General features: G+C 34.7%; 3 protein-coding genes and 1 pseudogene across 3 annotated transcripts; 1 reads left to right on the forward strand and 3 right to left on the reverse strand.

Moving 5' to 3' along the window:
- Positions 1-15: 15 nt before the first annotated feature.
- LOC143627497 (putative receptor-like protein kinase At5g38990) lies at positions 16-5,162 on the reverse strand. The gene is made up of 2 exons (XM_077097296.1): positions 5,005-5,162; positions 16-1,135 (listed from the first exon to the last, which is right to left on the reverse strand). Exons 1-2 carry the CDS (start codon positions 5,160-5,162, stop codon positions 16-18), a joined length of 1,278 nt encoding a protein of 425 aa, XP_076953411.1.
- A 3,267-nt stretch (positions 5,163-8,429) lies between these two features.
- Positions 8,430-11,399, forward strand: LOC143627498 (uncharacterized; annotated as a pseudogene).
- A 3,169-nt stretch (positions 11,400-14,568) lies between these two features.
- On the reverse strand, positions 14,569-20,219 carry LOC143627629 (disease resistance protein Roq1-like). Its single transcript, XM_077097408.1, has 6 exons — positions 19,995-20,219; positions 19,169-19,461; positions 17,513-18,061; positions 16,025-17,153; positions 15,592-15,867; positions 14,569-15,239 (listed from the first exon to the last, which is right to left on the reverse strand). Exons 2-6 carry the CDS (start codon positions 19,414-19,416, stop codon positions 14,760-14,762), a joined length of 2,682 nt encoding a protein of 893 aa, XP_076953523.1. The 5' UTR covers positions 19,417-19,461; positions 19,995-20,219; the 3' UTR covers positions 14,569-14,759.
- On the reverse strand, positions 20,219-21,282 carry LOC143627630 (TMV resistance protein N-like). The gene is made up of 2 exons (XM_077097410.1): positions 20,753-21,282; positions 20,219-20,421 (listed from the first exon to the last, which is right to left on the reverse strand). Exons 1-2 carry the CDS (start codon positions 21,202-21,204, stop codon positions 20,226-20,228), a joined length of 648 nt encoding a protein of 215 aa, XP_076953525.1. The 5' UTR covers positions 21,205-21,282; the 3' UTR covers positions 20,219-20,225.
- Between the last annotated feature and the right edge of the window lie 199 nt (positions 21,283-21,481).

The following is a 21,481-nucleotide window of genomic DNA, read 5'->3' on the forward strand; positions in this document are numbered from 1 at the left end:
TATCAGGCGTACAAATTAGTTTGTTTTTAAATAATGGTACGTATTAAATATGATGTCAGGTATAAGTGATGGATAAAAGCTATAACACTTGTGATAACTTACTTGCTGATAGTCTAATGCTTTCTCGAGTTGATCCACAGCAAAGCCCATCGTTGGTCGTTCATCTCTTCGTTTCTTTATGCATTGATAAGCAATGGTTGAGTAAGTACTCAAGGAGTCCAAATTCATTTGACTTCTTAGACCTGAATCAATTATTTCATCCAATGTTTCCTTCTCGTAATGATTTTGGGCCAATTGGGCTGAAAAATGATATTGTCGGGCATTTACCGACCTACTACACAAAACTTCAAATAGTACAACCCCGAAAGAGTAAACATCAGACTTTTGTGTGAGAATGTTATGACCATGGTACTCTGGATCAACATACCCCATTGTGCCGCAAACACGAGAAATAATAACACTACACGGCACATTTGCAAGAGCTACTTTTGACAAACCAAAATCTGAAATCTTGGCCTTCCAGTTCTCATCCAATAGGATGTTGGAGCTCTTGATGTCACGGTGAAGTATTCTCTGTTGAGCCCCAACATCTTCATGCAAGTACTTTAACCCATTGGCAACATCTAAACAAATCCGAAGCCGTTGGATCCATGTTAAATCCTTGCCATGTATATGTTTGTCAAGACTTCCGTTGACTTCATACTTCATAACAAGTATCTTCTCCCCATCTTGGTCACAAAAGCCATCAAGTGAGACAATGTTTTCATGCTTATAAACGGAAAGCAATGCAATCTCCATCATGAATTCATGTTCTCCTTGCCCGTGCCTACGATCTAATTGCTTTACAGCAATGGTGCCATGTTGTTCGGATAGGCCTTGGTACACCTTCCCAAACCCACCCACCGCGATGATGTTATTTTTAGAAAAATTGTTCGTTGCCGATGATATTTCCTGGAGAGGGACTCTCAAGTGCTCCAAGTCTTCATGAGAAGATGGTGGAAAGGGAATGGTATTCATACCACTCCCTCCATATTTTATATCTACCAAACGAGTCTGTAATCCTATATGATCTTTATCGGGATACAATATATTTGAAATTTTCTTGACAATTAGTTGGATACCGCTTGCTTCATACCTGCATGTACATCGGATAATTAACCCCACAAATATTGAATGCAGCGCCAAATGTATCGAAGGTAACATAACACTATACATGAAAGTCAAATCAAGATTTATGATGACCACCATTGGCCTACAAATGTAGTAAGCAACTGTATGAATATAAATTGCTAAGAATATTTCAAAAATACATAATTATTTCAAAGAACTGTATGTACATCAAGATAGACGCGCTAGTAAGTTGTGAAATTTCTAAAAAAATATTACTCCGTATATATCTTTATTGTAGTTAAAGAGTTCTGGTGTAAATACATTTAAAGCATTGAAATTTGAAGAAACTAACAAAGAAAACTACCCGTTCGCAATGTGCTTGATTTCCCATCCGTTAAGGTTGCTTGCGTCTGTTAGCGCTTTTCTCCATAATTCACATTTGTTGGGATTCATCAAATCATGTTTGGAGAATACTTCCTCATAATCCCCCTTCTGTCTGCGTACCTCCCATGGCTTGACATCAAAATATATCGGGATAATCATTAGTCCCCTCTCATCCCTGCATTTCATTATATATACAAGTTCTTCCATGCTTAAGGAAGAGCTTGCATAGTTTTTGGAGAATATGATGATAGCAATTCGTGATTTTTCTATAGTCTTAAAGTGTGAATTTGATGGATCAAAGAAAAAATTCTCGGTATCCATGTACGTGAGAATTTCGTGTTTGTTAAGAGCTACGTATAGGTGTTCCACAAAGTTGAAGCGAGTGTCTTCATGAAAACTCAGAATCACATCATAGTCCGAATCTGTGTTCAAAAAGTACATGTGGGTTGCGTAAAAAAGGACCCGAATAAAATTGTAAACACAAAGAGATCCGAAATTATGTGTATTCAGGATCAAATTGATCAAATTAATGGAATTACTTACCACCACCCCTCAATTTCAGGTCTTGTGAGACAGTCCCTATTTCATTGATGTCTTTGTAGGGAAACAGTCTATTCGAAATTGTGTCAACGACTTGTTTGATACATATCGCTTCAGGACTGCACATGATTAGATACAGGTATATTTAGCCTATTAGTTGTATATTTCTCATTTACTAATCTATGGTTGGGCCGAGCATACACGTCTATATGGTTTCTACCACTATATATTGTCGCTTCACTTTCCTATGTTAGTGCAATTAGGATATTATTCGGTTCTCTTTACATGGTGTAGAGCTCATTTTGTGTATTAAGTCTCTTGTATTTGTTAGTTTATATCACGAATGTATTTTGTTAGCTTTCGTTATGTTTATGTATGTTTGGGCTCGAGGCCATAACAAAAGCCCATTGGGCTGATAATAATAATAGGATGCATGGCATGCCTTCACCTATAATAGTGAAACATACCCATGCTGAATGGTCTACCACTAGGTATGGTGTGTTTGTTTTTTTTTAAATACCTTGGAAGAATACGAAACAACACGCAGGCTTGAGTATAGACGTCGTCTATGGTTCCTGTCTATATATATATATTGAGGGTTCACCTTCTTATGTTCATAAGATTAAGATATTATTCAATTCACGTTATACTAAAGCTCATATCCACGTTAGGCGATAAAAATTGTGTTTTATCACTATGGTTTTTAATTTTTATATATGTGATAGCGGGTAAGGACGTACACATTCTTTTCCCTCCCTTTTGACGTGTTATACATGCTAAAGATGTGTGAAAGGAAATAATAGATCTAATGACCGGTTATATAGGACATGAAATGAACCGAGGAAGATCCACCTGGCCCCAAGAACCAACTCTTGATTCTTGAATAAACGACTAAATATATAGCAAAGACAAAAGTTTAACATACCGGCCCAAAAGGAAGGAGCACCGCCTTCCTCTTAATACTATTGGTAGAACAAATGCCATTGTTGTAGGAAAGCTTGTTCTCTGGCCCCTCGAAATGGAAGAGAACGGATCTTTATGTGGTTGTACAAATCATGCTTAGGCATCATTTAATCCCCAAATATTCGTGAGTTGGTACTTCACTGACTAGTCACCGACTAATCCCTGCTTGGTCATAGTCAGACAAAATTTGAAAGTTTTCTATATAAAATTTGGTATATGTATATTTGAATAGTCTGATTAGTCCCTACTATTCACTATTCTTTCATACTCTTGGCTAGGGTTAAGACCCAAGGTCCCTTAAATACTCCATCAGATCAAGTGTACACATTTAATGCATTACACACTTCCTCTCTCTATCTTTACTTACTATTTTTCTCGAGGCTGATCGCTGGATACACCACCTACGGTGAGACTAACATGTCGTCGTCTTTATAGGCTAGTGACTAGTCGAGCTTATCCCCAACCGGAAGTAGAGTGCCATTTTGGTCTAATGCAACAATATGCCTTTACGCTTACAAGATCGATACGAGTTGAATTAAGTTGTAGAATACATAAACTATAAGCATCAAAAACATTTTTAAAAGATAAAATCTTATATATATAAAAGAAATCTTTAAAAGCTCTCTATTTGCTTCATACATCCTCTCAAGCCACCAAATTGGTTTTATTTATAAATTGAGGCTTCTCATACATTTGACCCGAATTCATGGGTATGAGTCTCAGAGGCGGATCTATGTACATGGGTGCGGGTTTACGGGAACCCACTGAGTTTCGGATTTTATATAAAATGCGTATACAAAATATGAGAGTGAACCCATATATAAATTATGAGTGAACCCATACACAAATTGGATTAATGGTTTGGTGGTAAAGATGCTTCTATTTTGTTATAAGAGCCCTGGTTCGATTCCCTACTTCAACGGATTATTTTTACTGGTTGTGAACGTATACAAGCAGAAGGGTTAAAAGAGGATTCTTGAAACACTTGATTAGTTATCAAAATTATAACATAACAAAAGGAAAACTCACTGAATTTAAAAATATATATAGAATCTTCATCATTTTAAGTTTTTAACCTTATTAATAAACTAAAAATTAAAAATCCAATATAACTATTTTATCATACAAAACTAAACTAACATAAATTCTAAATATTAACGAAATAAGTTTGTGTAAGGAGATACCGAGAGTAATCAAATTGCTAAATTAGTACACTTAAAATATAGTAAAAAAGATTTTAAATTTTGATAGCCTAACTTGAAAAGGTTATGGTTGTTTTAGTTGTAACACAGGACACCGTCTTCCTATCATGAGTGATGGATACTTGAATGTTTTTTCACATTTGTTACGTTGAAAGGAAGTTCATTCAACAAGTTTCGGTCAAAGATGCAATGCTAGGTATTCAAAAGATTAAAACTCTTAGAAAACAACTATAGGATTTTTTTTTTATTCGAAAAGACCATCATATTCATATTATATGTTTTTTAGTTTCTAAGCATGATGTTTGTTTTTGTGATTGCATCATACTTTTATAATGTGATAAACTTTAACCGACCCGAACAATCGAATCGACCCAAACAGTGAACCGTTCGTCCGATCCGAACAGTGAACCCACTGGAAAAAATTTCTGGATCCACCACTGATGAGTCTTACCAAACCCAGATAACCCTTAAACATGCTATAACATCCCATTATATTAGAGATTCATCTCACCAAATATTTGATATGAAATTCTATTAAATATGGATGTACTAAAAATTAATATCTATTTTTTTCAAAAAATTATATTATTTATAATTAAGAAAAAAAGTTACAATGAAAATAAGCGAGTCATTAGTCGCACCAAACCTAGATAGCTTTTAAACATATTATAACATCTTATTTAGTTGTGAAACCATTTCATCATCAAACTCTAAATATATTATTAACTTTCTTATGATAAATAAAATTAAAATAAAAAATATATAAATATTAGAAACGAAAAATAAAAACAAGAAGTAAACTTACATGCCATGGTTGTAATCGATTGTCCATCCAGATACGTTACTTGCTTCCGCTAATGCCTTTCTCCATGATTCAACTTTGTTGTAATCCTCTAATTTCGGATTCCACTCACACATATCAAATGCCCCTTGTTGTCTTTGCACTTCCAAGGGATCAAACATGATAGAATATGGGCAGAATGATTTGCCCCATCTCATCCCTACAACGTATCATATACTCAAGTTCGGTCAAGCACCATGAAGAACTAACAAAGTTTTTCGAGAACACGACGATGGTAATTCGTGATTCTTTGATAGCGTTGAAGAGTGTTTCACCAATCGGTAAGCCATGTGGAAGGGGTTTCTGTGTCGTTGAATGTGTCGATTCCTCGTTGGTGAAGTGCGGTGTAGAGATGATCTGCAAAATTGGTGCGGGTGTCTTCCCCTCGAAAACATATAAAAACATCGTAATTCCACATTTTCGTAGAAGAAACGGGAGGTGATCTTGAAGATGCCATTGATTTGTTGAGTTTTTTTTTCTACAGGAATAATCAAAGTAAACCAAGTTGACGGTAAGATCGGATCGATCTTATATATGAAAAAGAAGAGTTGACTTTCCGTGAGAGGATTAATAGAATAGAGAGAAGAGTAGAGAGGTGATAGAGCTTTAGGTGTATTTCTTTAGGTGTATTTTCAAGCCTACCAGCATTGACATAATGACATTGACTAATCAAATAAAATAACGAGTAGTATAAAATAAAGAATATTTATAAATTGTGAGTTTTATTTATTGAATATAGATGTATATAGGCAGGGGCGGATCCAGTGTTTGGCCAGGTGAGCGTTTGCACCCACTGAAATCTATAGTTTTCTTTTTAAATTTGTAATATATTAGGTCTAAAGACTCAAGTGACCCATCCAAAAAAAAATAGTGACTCATTCATGAATTTTTCAGTGCCTCAAACTTAACTTTTTAAATTTTAAGCCCAAATGTAATTTTGTTATGAATAATAAGATTAAGCTCATATTAGTTTAATTACTCAACCACTTTAATTGAAAATTTGGAATTAGTGGGAGACAAACAAATTAGGTTGATGACGACTTCACATGTGGCATCTAAGGTTAGATTTATTTTATAAATTGTGATTCCAAATTCTTGATTTTATTCTAATATAAAACAAACATTCATGATTCATGGTTCATCCCTTGTTAATTTATTTCTTTCGTATTTGAATTCTACAACTACAAGGCGGTAACCAGGTTTCGATCTTTTGTTTAAAAAAAATAATGCCCTTTTCTTGAAATTCAAAAGACGAACAGATTATGGTGATCTTTGTTGTCATATGGTGAATGATTATATGGTTTCTAGCTTTCTAATTTATTCATTGTATGAGTGTACTTTATTATTATTGTTATTTTTTAGTGTTCTACACTATTTAACTTTGTAATCCATTTTATTTGTACAGTAAGAGCTTTTAGCTATGACAACTATGAAAAGGTTTTTGCTATTGAAACGACAAACACCATCTGCCGGACCCAGTTTAGTTGATCTTGTTAATCTTCCTTGGGATCATGTCGATAGAAAAAAAAATTTAGATTGCCACCCTAATCAAAGAGAGGAGATACGAAGAAAGTATTGGCTTAATGGACCTTACCAACCAGGTGGACATGGTCATGTCTTTCCATATAGAAAGATAGGGTCTACAGAACGACATTTCAGCACGGGTTGGTATGATAAATACAGTAATTGGTTAGAGTATAGGTAATTTGTAGTGTTGAAAAAGAAGCACTTTTAAGTATTACGAATGAAGCTGTAATTGATCGTTTTTCATAAAATGAAATCACGTAGAGGCCAATTGTAATATGTATTTTGTTTATCTTTAATGAAATTTTGTTTATATTTCTATACGTAGTTTGTTTAATGTATTTTTACTCGACCTGTTTCGGTTTGACCCGACCCATTTTGGTTTGACTTGTTTTAGTTTAATTTGAGGAGTTCTAGGTTGAACTTTTTTTTGCACCCACTGGTAAGATTTTCGAGATCCGCCACTGTATATAGGGGTGGGTGGGAGGAACCGGTCTCACCAATAGAAGTTCAAGAAGTTTGGGATTGTTTAATGTTATTACCGGGCACTATACTGCACGAGAGGAAGGATAGGTGGGTGTGGAAACTAGAAAAGAATGGGACGTTCACCACCAAATCGGTTTGACAAGGTGAAAAAAAGTTATGATTCGGTCTCTACTAATTTCATATTGGAATGGAATAAATGGGGGCACATCAAAAGAGAAACTTTTCAATTGGAGAGCGGAAAAAGGAGAAATCGCAACCACGGGCACACTACTCAAGAGAAACTCGATTGATGAAATAAATTGGTGTCCATTGTGTGAAGGTAAAAAGGAATCAACAGAGCACATACTCATTTCGTGTTATATTGTCTCGGTTATTTGGCAATTTATAAGTAGTTGGTGTGGTATCAACCCGATGTATCCCTTTGAAGTCCATGATCTTCTCAAGATTCACCACACTAATAATCAAGAGAAGTTAAGAAGCAAAGCTATACAAGCGGTGTTCCTCAAGACGTGTTGATGCCTATGTAAAACAAGAAATGAGGCTTTATTTGAGAATAAACGGGCTTTGGTTAGTAGAATCAAGGAGGACATTAAAAGGTTGGAATGGGAAAACTGATGCTCTTTCTCGTTTTGAAATTTTGTGTACTCGGGATATGTAGTCGGGTGTATTGCATGTTGTTTTCTTGTCTAGTCTCTTGAGTCTCTTGATAGGTTAGTTTGTTTATTTTACATGCAATAAAATGATTGTTAAAAAATGCATATATAGTTTATTTTTATTTTTTTTAGAAAATGAACAAATTTTATATTATAATGATCGACTTAGAACTTGACCCGATAGAGATTCTTTTAATGACAAAATGAGAAGAATATCGAAATGGCCGGCAATGAGTAAAAATGTGAAATGGTCGCTTACTGGGCGACATTGGGTACTCAAACTTGTGACACATGTATCTTTCTGAAAAAACATAAACGGGTACGGACAATCTACCAAATATATTAGTTTTCTCTTTTCTTTTATCTCTCCAACTAATTATCATATATATCAATTTGCAACTCTTTATTGCTTCTAATATTGTACTTTTGACATCTTTTGTTGTACTATGCTTTGAACCATACTTTAAATAATAAGTTCGGGTAACTGTATCATTGAAGGAAAAATAATCTTTGGTACTAACATTCGGTTATCGCACTTTTATCAGACGAAGTGATTTGACGACTTTAGATAAGAAACTTTTTTTTTAAGTTTAAGAGAAGATGGTTGGCAAAATTTGAAATGGGGGTGGCAAAGTGTATTTTTAACGATTCCCACTTCTTTTCTTGTATATTATTATATACTTTGTTTTGTGTTTCTCTTGTCTAAACCCTAATCAAAATCTAATGATGAAGAGCGTGGTGGTGAAGTTGCACCGCCATATCCGTGAGGGCAACGTGGATGAGATCGGCAAGATGTATGAGTCGACGGTATTAAGCCTGCCTTGGGAGGACGTTGTTGAGTACTTGGATAAGGACGACCATGTCTTTAGCTTGCTGTACCGAGAGATGTGGTATCGCCAACTCTCATCTCCAACACTTAACCATAGGATTGATTCTTGGTCTAACTAAGGCAACCTCTTTGAGGTTTGTAGGTTTGTTTGTTTGTTGGTAATTAGTTTTACAAGTGTTTGATTGTGCATGCATTTTATGTTTGAATGAATAGGTTATTAACCGTCGGTTCGGTTAATGACCATCTAAACACAAACTTTTAACACGTACTAAATTTTTAAGTGTTAGATCTTTCTAAAAAGTTTTACTAAAATCAAAACCATGAACATTATAAGCAATTAGGTTATACGCATTAGTTCCAAAATATACATAAATGAAATAATATCAATTTGAAGAATAATAGCAATTTGAAGTCATTGTCATTCAAAACGAATTAATATATATGTTATGGAATGAAATATCCAAGATCAAGAATACAATGATCAAAGAAAGTTGGATAAATATCGTGTTGAAGTATTGGAACATAATATCATTAGAAGATGATGATTGCTATGGATAAAAGTATTGGTTAATCGGTTCGGTTCAGTTATTAAAAAGCGATTAACCGAAACCAAATCGAAAAATCGGTTATTAAAAAATTTAACCATTGATTAATGCTTCGGTTCGATTAATTCAGTTTTAGGCTCACCCCTAATTCTAGTTGAGGCCGATTAGGTAAAACAATGGTACGGTGTTTATTTAAGAATTACAATAAATGGGAAACATGTAGGATTTGTTTGATGTTTCATAATTTTTGAAAGGAAAACGCAGCGTTGGTTACCTTTGAATATCTTTTCTCCTAAGCAGAATTGAATGGTGCGATCGATTTACATTTACGCTTAATTCCTTTCTTCTTCTTGGCATATGTGAAGTGGGATAATTTTGTTTTTACAGTTTCTGTTTCCTAGCGTGTTGTGTATCCGGTTGCCTTACCAATGGTTGTGGGACATGGTGGATGAGTTTGTGAATCAACTTCAGTCCTTTTGCGTGTATCGGGCCTCGGAAAACAAAAATGAGCAGGATACCGCTCTACTAAGAAAATATTACAGGGTTAGTAAGCATTAATTATTATGTTACAGGAGTTGCATTCCAGTTTATGATGATAATGTTGGCAGGCTTGGAATGTGTATGATGCAGTCAATCTTTTGCAAAGATTGATGGAAAAGTCTAAGATTCTAGAGCAGTCAAAAGATGGAGGGCTTCAACTATTGACAGCAACAGAAGACGGGATTAGTAATGCGTTGAAAGTCATCGGCTACTTCAGCATGGTTGGTTTGTTACGAGTCCATTGTTTATTGGGAAATTATGAAGTTGGACTCAACTACCTGCGTCCTATTGACATAAGTCAGCAAGCAGGCTTTTACACCAGTCTTATTGCCACTCACATCACAATTATCTTTCATTATGGTTTTGCTAATCTTATGTTGGGGAGGTATTTCCATCAGCTTAACTGTTTTTTACTCCCTCCTTCCCGTTAAAAATGTCCACAATTTTTTTTATTTGTTACATTAAAAGTGTCAACTTTCAAAATTTTATTAGCCAATTTTCAAGTATACCCTTAAACCAGTGTTGCAAAAATCCCGACTAGTCCCCGATTGATCGCTAGTCCCCACTTCACTGATTAATTTCGGGCTAGTCGGCCAATTAATCGGTCAATGGTAAAATCCGGCCAAAATCGGCGGTTTTCGGTCAAATCATGCCAAAATTGGCGGCTTCCGGCAAGATTCCGACTAAAAACAACGGCTTCCGGTGAAATTCCGACCAAAATTGGCCGTTTTCCGCAGGAGATTTCAGCAAAACCCCCGGTTTCAAGCGACATTCCAACCAAAATATGTCTGTATATTATAAACTGGAAACTACATATAAAAATGTGTGCATGTATATATAAAACTGAAAATTACACATTAAAGTCCGATCCGATTAATCTCGACTAATCCCGATTAATCGCTAGTCCCCACCGCCCGACTAGCGACTAGCGATTTTTACAACACTGCCTTAAACACACACAACTAACATTAATAAACAATATAGAAGGACCCAATTTTTAAGAGCATTATTGTCATTTGGTAAGCAAAGAAAACAATAATTTAATCTACCATAAACTTTGTGTTTTTCAAACTAAGACACTTTTACCGGGACGGAGGGAGTATTATATTTAAATAGAGAGCATAATTAATGCATATGCAGGTATGTAGACGTCATACGCGAATTCAACAACATTCTTGTCTACATTTTCAAGCAGCCTCAGCAGGAATCACCACAAATACTAAACAAGATTGAGCATATGTATGCTCTACTAGCAATCTGTCTCTTACTTTGTCCTAATGAACTTCAACTTATTGATGAAAATGTCTACTCTCAACTAATGAAAAAATATGGTGATAAAATGCAAAGATGTGATATTTTTACCTTTATCGGGAGCTTTTGTCATATGCATGGCCAGCATTTAGCACACCGTTTGCACCAAATGCTGGTGACCCACGTGAATTTGTCAACCCGGTACGAATCTTTTGGTCAAATGAATTGGCAATACTGTTGGTTTTGCGAGTTTGTATTTTTATTTTTATTTTTTTGTATATTGCTTAGGATCTGTATGAAGAGGATGAGCTTGTAATTGCATATCCCGTATTTTTCAGATCCATTGCTTCAAGCGATTTCAAACCACTTGTAAATCATAACCAGGTACGAACCTTTTGCTCAAATGTAGACTGTAGTAATGAATTGGCATTAGTGTTGGTTTTGTGAGCTTTTTTATATATTGATCAGGGGTCAAATATGTTATATTATGTTTGGTTGATTTGGGTTTTATTTCCAAAGAAAATGGGTTAAATAACTGATATTATGTTTGCTGATATGTTAGGATTAAAACTGAAATAATTTTGAGATTTATGACATACAGTGGTGGATCTTAGCTTGGCCAAGCTGGGTTTCGGCCCACCCAGCTTTTTCACTTTTTAAAAAATAAATTATGTAATCAATCCGGCCCATGATGGCGGAGTAATGGAATTGAGAAAGAGAAATAAAGGAAACATTTTAGAATTTTTCGTTGACCGGAGGCGACATGAAGCTAGAACACTAGTTATGGAAACTTGGTCATTTGATGAAGAAAGATGTACTTTCATTAAAGTAATGCTAAGTAGGTTTATGACAACTTATGACTATGAGCGGACATAGCTAGACATTTTATTTATTCTATCGTTTTAGACATTTGGAGTCATGGCCGTCCCCGAAAATCCTTATGAATTCAAAGGCTTGGGGCAAGTATTAAAATGGGCCCTGAAAATAAAAACTTAATAACTTGTATCTACAAGGTCAATATTACAACGATATTTATGATAAAATTAACAAAATAAAGTTACAGTAACATTTATCTAATTATAACTTGTATAATTATGAGTCTCTTATAAGGTATTTATCTTAAATGAAAAATCATTTTGGTATGAAAATAAAAATTTAGTAAAAAGTCAATATTACAACGATACTTATGATAACAATTAACAAAATATAGTTATCGTAACAATGATCTAATTATAACTTGTATACTTAAACAAATCATGAGTCGCTTCTAACATTTTTTTAAATGAAAAATCATTTTGGTATTTAAATACAAAAAATGAAATAATATGATAAAAAAAACATTAACAAAATATAAGACAATGACTAGATATAAAAGGGGGCATATAAAACTAACTAACAAGCCTTCATAATCAAGGCCTCAAATTTAAGTGAGATAAGTGCTTCTTAAAGAAATAAATTCATAGAAACTCTCAGGTGCAAGAATCAAACTTGAGAAGGCAATGCGATAGAAAGGCATCCTACCAGTTGAACCAAATTCAAAATTTAAACTTGTATATTGATTTGTTTGTATATTATATACTAGGTTAGAACCCGCGTGATACACGGGTTAGTAAAACATATATAATAAAAAAATACATGTAGTACACAGGATAATAATAAAACAAAAACGATAAATAAATGATAATATAAACATTTACAAACATGCCGTCGGAGACGAGACACTAAAGGGACAAAATTGGAAACTTGAATTTGGGGGAACAAACTTGGAAACACATTCTCTAAATGGGTTATTATGGGTCAAATTGACATGTGTAAATTTAAAGAGATCTGATTAAAAGTAAAAAAAGAATGGTTGTTGAGAATCCACTCTTATATAGGTAGATAACGTGAAAAAAAATATATTTTATGGGCCTTAAAAGATGATAGGCATTGGGCTGTTGCCCTCCCTACCCACCATATGGGCTGGACCTGTTTGGAGCCATAATTAGTTTTTACGCTCCATCTATCAACTTTCTTATTTTACTTAACTTTTGCTTCTTTTTTATAATTAGATTATTTATTTTTTTAGGTAGTCCGTATTAGTATTATTTGATTTGATTTTCCCCAAAGTTTTCCTATCAATTTTCTAAATTGTTTTCTACGTTCTAACAAAATATATAAACAAGGAATAGCTTTTGTTATTTAGAGACATATTAGTTGTATATTATGGAATAATCTTTAAAGCTATTTATAAATATATTAAGATTATTAGCTAAGTACTATATGTGTTTTAGAGTTATAGTTACAATTTTATATTCTACAATTAGAATGTTATGGTTCTGTTACTAGGTCTTTCCGGATTATTTATTCAAGATTCTTCGGTCCATCCAGATTATTTGCTCAAGATCTGTCACTGACGACATACACGATTGTGGAGAGAGGATTAATAGAATATAGAGAAGGAACTCACACCATTTGGTGTGGTGACAAATGTGGTTTAGTTTCAAAAATGGTGGTCAGGGGTTCGATCCTCAATAGTGGTGGTGGTTTGTAAATATATATTTGACTGTTAAAAAAATAGAATAGAGAGAAGAGTAGAGAGGTTATAGAGAATTGAAACTGACCTATATGTGTCCACTCAAGGTGTCTTAATACATTGCATCACACACTAGTTTTTTTTTAATAAAAGATTTGTAAAGTATATATTCATATTTGAAAAATTAAATAATATAGTTTCTTATGGTGAGGAGCTTTAGTTATGAATATAGTTTTCTTATGGTGAGGAGCTTTAGTTATATTTTTAGGCCCACCAACATTTGACATAGTGACATTGAGTACCCCAAGTTAGATCAAAACAATAATATGTAGTAAAAGAAAGAATATTTATAAATTGTAGGTGTTATTTATTGAATGTGGATGTATATACTGATCAAGAGAGTTTTTTTTTAAGGAACTTTACTAAAGGATTATTTTAGCACTTTACTAAAGGATTATTTTACCGACAAATTGAGAAGAGTATCGAAATGGCCGGCAATGAGTAAAAATGTGAAATGGTCGCTTACTGGGCCACATTTGGTACGTAAATTTGTAGTACAGGTACCTCTTTGAAAAAACATAAACGACCTAACAATCTCCCAAATATATTAGTTTTCTCTTTTCTTTTCTCCCTCCAACTAATTTCATTTAATTTTAAATTATAAATTAACATTTGTAATGGAACAAGATGGTTAGCACCATTGAATAAAGACGGTAATGGAACAAGTTCGGATCAGGACACCAAGTATTTGTAATTTCACTCTCATACCCGGTTGTAAAATCGTGTTTCATACTAGGCCTAATATACACATCGGATATCAAGCTTATAGAAGGTAGCGGTTGTACCCGAAGGATAAGTGGTCGTTTCTGTTTTACATATCTGATTTCAAGTTTCAAACCGAACCAAACCATTAAAGCGTTAAGCAACGAAAAATGAACGGTTTGGACCTCAAACCAACCGACTTGAATCGATATGGATGGTCCACTCGGCTTCAACGGTTTTTAAACACTCCTAAGGTCGACATGTCAAAATTAACTGATCATATTGTATTTACGTTCTAATTTCGAGTTTGACTAAACATGGCTTCATACCGCAATCGTGAAAATGGTGGTAGGTGGTTCTGTTACATAATCGTTCGAGTTCAGTTCCTATATGATTACACAGCACTTGATGGCGGCTAACGTATAATTTAAACCCGATAATTTGAAGATCACCAATTTAAGTATGTGACACTCAACGTATCAGAGTTGCAAGAGACTAGAATGTAACAATGTCAAATTATTTTTATACTACTTAGGATTTAACCATATGCTATACACCACATAGATCATATACTAGTTCTTGTAAACAACATTCGGAACAAAATCAATCATATGCTAGTTCTTCATGTTATGTGCATTAACCAATATCACACATCTTTGTTTAAATAGTTGAAAGTTGCCTTCAATTCTCTCTAGCTTATCACAACCAATCAGATTTATGAAAACTAGATTGATGCAATACCGTCCAACTGTTGAGGGTAAAACATCTATCCCACTATAATCCATATAAAGATATTTCAATCCGTTCATGGTCCGTTTGATCTCTGGGAACTTTAAAAGACTAGAGCACTTGGAGAGTATAAGAGTTTCTAACTTTGGCATCCAAAGAACCGGTGGAAACGTCTCAAGCTTTTCACAACTGTCCAAATTCAAGTAAACAAGCCTTTCATGGTATCCGGTCGATCGGTCAATTTCTTTTAAACTGCTACAACCAGATAGTACTAATCTTTCAAGATTTGGGAGTCCACCGAAATCAGGTGTTGTGTCTAGGTTTTTTGAACCATGGAGGTCGAGCACTTTTAATCTTGGTAAATGCTGTAACATTCAAGTAATCGCAAGTCAATTTGGTAAACAAATAAACGGCACAGTTCATGGGAGACGGGAAAGTAGAGCATACACACATACTAACTAATATAAGAAGATTTTTTCTATATAAATCATGATTTCGGATTTGTTAAAAAGGAAAATAAGATATGAGAGTAAAAACTTAAAACAATGTAGTCAAACTAGGAATTTGTGCTTGGAATTATTATATATATGTTATGTAAAAGACCAACCAAAGCAGTTGTATAAACGAAAAACATTTGGGCTATATACTTTGTAAAATGATATCATATATATATATATATATAACTAGAATTTACCTATTGCATAAATTAAAAATTACCTTAAAGCTCTTCCAAAGTACTCTTTGCAATCCATTTCTCAATATCAGACTGAAAAGCAGTTCTGGTTGAAAACTTGTTGGAAACGAACTTGCAGGATAATTTTCCCAAGATATCCATCGCAGCTCATTTGAAAGAAATAGAGGCTCTTCTACTACTTCTTTGACATGTTGACGCACACTAAGCAACTGAAGATGCTTCATGTTTGCAACAACTTTGAGAAGATTTGATGGAGCATCATAATTGGGAGCATATAGTGCTTGAATCTTGTTAAATTCCTGCAATAAACGAAAATAATGAATCAGAGTGCATTTTGGCCACTAAATCGTATTCCAATAGATATGCAAGATCTATTAAGTATCTAGGAACAAAAGAAACCGAGTTATGTGAAGAATCGAAGATTGAGTTAAGATTACTTTGAAGCAATAGAATTACCTCTTTTGTGTCGGTAGCACAAATGTTTGCAACATCAATCCACTGCCAAACTCTACTATGCTTTTGAGGATGAGTAGGGTGTCCCTCTCTAACAATGTGGTGAGCCATTTCTTCTATCAAGTCATGCATATCAAACATACCATTTGTAATACTTATAAGACCCCTTTTTACCAACACATTCACCCTTTTAAAAGGGTGAAAATGAAAAGCATTAAGCAATGTCCTTAATGAATCAACAAATGCACCCTTGAAGAAACATGCGATATCCAAGAATAATTCTTTCTCATCGGGTTGAAGTCCATCATAACTTATCTTTAGCTTATCAATTATTCTTGGATTTGAGACATCTCTTAATTTGGCTAATGTACCTTCCCATTCATCTTTGCCTTTCTCATATAGAAAAGAACCCAAAACTTTTAGTGTTAATGGAAGCCCATATGCAAAAGAAATCACATCTTGTGAAAGTGTATCATAAGCTTCTACAAAGGAGCTTGATGGCCTCCATTTACCTTCGTCTACAAGATTATATTCCGGATATGCATGTCTACGAAAGAGCTTAATAGCTTCGTCGTTTGATAATAAACTCACATCATAGATCGCGTCAACCTTAGACAACAACACATTTCCTTCTCTGCTAGTGATTATGATTCGGCTACCTTCACCAAACCATTCATGTGACCCAGCTAACAACTCTAGCTGGCGAGGGTCATTGACATCATCAAGGACAATTAAAACCTTTCTATGGCATAACATGCTTTGTATCATGTGTTTTCCTTCTTCATCACTTCGCACGTCCACTTCTTTCTTCAAGATTGTTGATAAAAGTTTTTGTTGCAGCTTTTTGATACCATACTTGCTTGATTCGTCCCGAACATTTTCAACAAAGCAACAACCTTCGAATTGACGAGAGATCTCCATGTAAACACAAGATGCAATAGTAGTCTTGCCGGAACCCCCTATCCCCCCTACTACAACCATACGCACATCATCTGGCCCAATTGCTAGTTCTGAGGTCAAACTTTCTAAACGAGGCCCTATTCCAATGAAGTCTTTCCTGACCTTTGAATTTAAGAAGAACAATCTATGTGAAACTGTAGCAACAATATCTTTGATGTATCTGCTCTCATTCCTGGACATCACATGCATGATGATAATTAGCTTATGCTTACATTCACATGAAACCGCAATTCACATTTAACAATTTTACTATCTTTTAGATTCCACAAACTCTCACGTATGATATTATGCAGTTATCTATTATATTCACAAGTGCAAATTAACAAAATACAACAAATTTTTTGTGCGTTTAACATGCAAACAAAAAAAAATTACATATATAAACACAAGAGGTAGAAAAAGAATTGTACTTCACCGCTTTTTGAAAAACATGTGTTTATCATAACGCTTTAGCTCATGTTCAATGTTCTACAGGGTACAAATTAATGTATGCCAAGCATAGGATATTAATTATATGATGTAGAAAACTACCTGTTGGCAATGTGCTTAAGGGACCATCCAGAATGTTTACATACGCCATTTAGTGCTTTTCTCCATGATTCAACTTTGGCCATGTTCTCTAACTCTTGTTTGTCAAATTCTTTCCCGAATGCCCCGCTTTGTTTCTGTACATCTGATGAAGACACGTCATAGAATATGGGCATAACATTTAAGCCTCTCATATCAATGCATCTCATAATATATGTAAGTTCATCCAAGCACCGTGAAGATCCAGCATAGTTTGTTGTGAATATGATGATGACAATTTGTGATTCTTCAATGGCATTCTTGAAAGACATACCAATCGAATCACCAGGAGAGGGTGTTTTATCAGGCTTGTAAACATGGATTCCTTGTTGTATAAAAGTTGAGTAAAGATGATCCACAAATGCCTTGGAATCATATTCTCCTATCAAACTAAGGAATACATCATGATTCCACCACTGAGAATAAACGGCAGGAAGAGAGTAAGAAGAGGTCCATGATGACGATCCAGGTGAAAATTCGGCAATGGTGTCTGCAGTAAATATTGACCAATGCCTGTATATGTTGGACATACAACAAACCAACAATAATTAGCAAATGCGCAAATTGACACAAGACGTGGCACGTGTCATGAAATAAGATGAGTCCCTAGCTAGTACCTTGTGAGTTATATGACTTACAAATGCACAAATTAATACCAAAAGAAGTGGCATCTTGTATGTTATACAACTCACAATATAGGAGGCAAGACGTCTTTCAGTCCACAACTTTATATATCCTGATCCATGTTACAAACAGGGAAAGTCCACAATATGTCCAACAACAGATGGTTTTAACATGTAAGGTAAAGAAATCGCTTCTAAACAGCATTCTACATAAAAGAGACCTTTTAGAAGCTTTTCAAGTCATGTACAACCATGAAATTCAAGATCTTGAAAATGCTTGAAGTAGGGATGAGATTCCCCCCCCCCCCCCCGAATACCCATACCCGAACACATGCCCCTACATGTACCCGCATATTCGGTATCGGTACCGGTATCGGCACCAAGGTTTTGGAAATTCGGTAATTGGTACTTACTGGTATTTCGGTACTTGGTAACCGCTTTTTTAATATGTAGAGTTTTATTGGAAAGGTCAACCCGTGCGTATCTTCAAGCAAGTATTTCAGTACTCAGTACCCGTTTGACGTTATGGTTTATTGCTTTTACTTCCGGTTGTATTACGGCTTTGGTATTATAGTTTATTGTATGCCAATACCATACCAGTAGTACTGTAGTAACCGTACCAATTTAGCCAATTTGGTACTAGTCGCATATTGTTACCCGTATTGGTAACCGGACTGGCCAATTCATCTTATTTGTTACTCGTACCAGTACCGATAACAAGTTCAGTAGAGATTTGAAAAAAAATGTGGTACCAAAGTAGGACCTTACGGAAATAATATCAGTAGCCATACCCATACGCGTACTCGTACCATAAAATTTGGTACGGTACTCGGTACCTAGTTTTACTGATTTTCAATGGGGGTACTTTCAGTACCTGTATGGGGTATGGGTGTGGAACCGATCTCATCCCTAGTTTGAAGTTGGCACAAAATATTGTATGATTTATGATGGCATAACTTTAATCCAACTAACCCCTATCGCAAACATGTTTGCAAACCTATCAATAATTGCATGAATCTCTGGGAACTCATGAAGTGCATCACAATCCAAGATTTCAAGAGTCTTCAGCTTTTTCATCCCTGTGACGGTTGGAATCATCTTAAGCTTATGACAATGATGTACAGATAGGTACACAAGACTTGCATGATGTCCAAGTGATGGGTGAATGTCTTCCAAACTGCTACAATAATGGAGTTTCAACACTTGAACACAAGGGAGTCCACCAAAATCAGGTGTAGTGACCATGCCATGCACATAGCTGAGGTCAATGCAGCTCAAATGCAATAAGTACTGATGCATACAACCATACAAACATCAAATTACCACGATATTAATTAATATTAGTTTATGAGAAGCATGATATAGGTAAATGGAATAACTTAACTAGTTACACCTAATATACACCTAAATTCAGGACAAAAATTGAGACTGAGAGAGTGCGCTTTTCCATAAGTTACATGTTACAAATTTGTTAGAACATTAGTTTTAAAAGACTGTCCGATGTACATTGGGCTGTTCGATCCAAATGGATGTAGTTTCATTTGGGAAATTATGATCAATTAATAAAGATAACTTGTAACTAACAGATTGCTTGCTGAACTTTGCTGGATTGATATGTAACTTATTAAAAAGTAGAAACTGATTAAGCAACAGTTTTATGGTATGTAGAAACTGAGTTTAGTCCACCGTTAACTACAGTTTGAAAATTGTAAATCTATAGCAATATTTAATGCCGTGTCTATAATAAAGAAACGGGGTAAGTTAGTCACATTTGTAACTCAGGATCCACTACTTTTATATGTTAATCAAAGGAACAATATTACCTTATACCCTTTAAAAAGCAGCTTATAATCATTTTTAGGTATGTTGCAATCACGAAATGCGTCAGTATCGTTATTGGAGAACACAATGACAGCAATTTTTGATTCTTCAATTGCGTTGAAAAGTAATGAAATGATTGATGTGCTGTGCTTCAGTGTTGCATCATACTTGTATGCATAGTTACTTTCTTGTTTAGCAGCTGTATATAGATAGTCTTCAAATGTCACTTGAGTTTATTCTCCTCTAAAACTAATAGCATCATAATCCCAAGAATGAGAAGACGAGGCCCGGACTGGTTGGGAAGAGGATGATTTCTGATCTTGTGTGTGAATCTCTGTTAGGATCAGATCTTCATTGGAACTTGAAAGTACCGGATGCAACTTACGTGAAATTGTGTCAACAATTTCTTCTATGCACCTTGACTCCTGCCTGAATATTGAAATCAAAAGAATTTTTAACATACGCTCCCATGGACAAAAGAGGTATTAACATACGAAAAAGAGCCCTTCACTCAGATAGAACTAGTGTTCTCCAATTAGCTAGTAGATTTTTTTTCCGTTTTCGTTTCAAATTGTTCTTGATCTTCCCAAATTATATAGATTTAATTACTGTATTGGATTTTCATTAAGCACAAGTATAGTTGTATGCATTATTATACATGTATAGTTTTCCTTTAGAAGCTTGTATCAAACAATAATACATGTGATGTAGGAACAAGCATCTTAAACATAAAAACTATAAAGCCAAACAATTAACTCACCCATCGAAAGGTTGACAATCGACTTGCCATCCAGAAATGCAAGCAGCATCCGTAAGTGATTTTCTCCAAGATTCAACTATTTTTTCGTTCTCTAATTCACGTATTTGAAATGCTTCTTTGTATTTTCGTCCTTGATCTATCACTTCAGATGGATCCACGTCATAGAATACAGACAGATTAGTTTGCCCTCTCTCTTCTCTGCATTTCATAATATATGCAAGTTGATCCAAGCACCTTAATGAATCAGCATAGTTTTTGGAGAACACGATGACAGCAATTTCTGATTGTTCGATGACCTCCGAAGAGGATACATGGTCATCAATATCAAGGTATGTAGATATACCTAGTTGTTGAAGAGCCGTGTAGAGATGGCCTACCAAAGTCCTCCTAGTATCTTGTCCTCTATAACTAAGTAAAACATCATAATCCCGCGAATGAGAAGAGACCTGCATTGATTGGGAATAGGGCGATGAAGATGCCACTAATCTCTTAGATATGTTTGGGACATGTGAAAAAGGAATCTATGTATAAGAAAGTTAATTTGGTGAGAGTTGAGATAAAGTGTTTCCCGTGTATATGTAAATGTTCCACAGATGTTCAAGTTCTTCTTGTTCACCAATGAGTTACATAAAAATCAGGTTTTTAACCATGGAAGAATTCAAAGAAAAAAACTTGTGACTGAAAAGATTTGATTTTATAAAAAAAAAAACTAATAGATAGGAGAGAGAT

Source organism: Bidens hawaiensis, unplaced genomic scaffold (assembly GCF_021521415.1).
Source record: "Bidens hawaiensis isolate Kalapana, Puna unplaced genomic scaffold, B.hawaiensis_p1.1 tig00004685_1, whole genome shotgun sequence".
Lineage (NCBI taxonomy): Eukaryota > Viridiplantae > Streptophyta > Magnoliopsida > Asterales > Asteraceae > Bidens > Bidens hawaiensis.

Coding starts and splice junctions, on each gene's coding strand:
- LOC143627497 (XM_077097296.1), bottom strand. CDS start 5,162: ATGTTTGATCCCTTGGAAGTGCAAAGACAACAAGGGGCATTTGATATG. Junction 1,136..5,004: donor ATCGATTACAACCATGGCAT/GTAAGTTTACTT, acceptor ATGTACATGCAG/GTATGAAGCAAGCGGTATCC.
- LOC143627629 (XM_077097408.1), bottom strand. CDS start 19,416: ATGGTCACTACACCTGATTTTGGTGGACTCCCTTGTGTTCAAGTGTTG. Junction 18,062..19,168: donor ATTCATGCAATTATTGATAG/GTTTGCAAACAT, acceptor CAACATATACAG/GCATTGGTCAATATTTACTG. Junction 17,154..17,512: donor CTTAAGCACATTGCCAACAG/GTAGTTTTCTAC, acceptor TGTGATGTCCAG/GAATGAGAGCAGATACATCA.
- LOC143627630 (XM_077097410.1), bottom strand. CDS start 21,204: ATGCAGGTCTCTTCTCATTCGCGGGATTATGATGTTTTACTTAGTTAT. Junction 20,422..20,752: donor GATTGTCAACCTTTCGATGG/GTGAGTTAATTG, acceptor TTCAATATTCAG/GCAGGAGTCAAGGTGCATAG.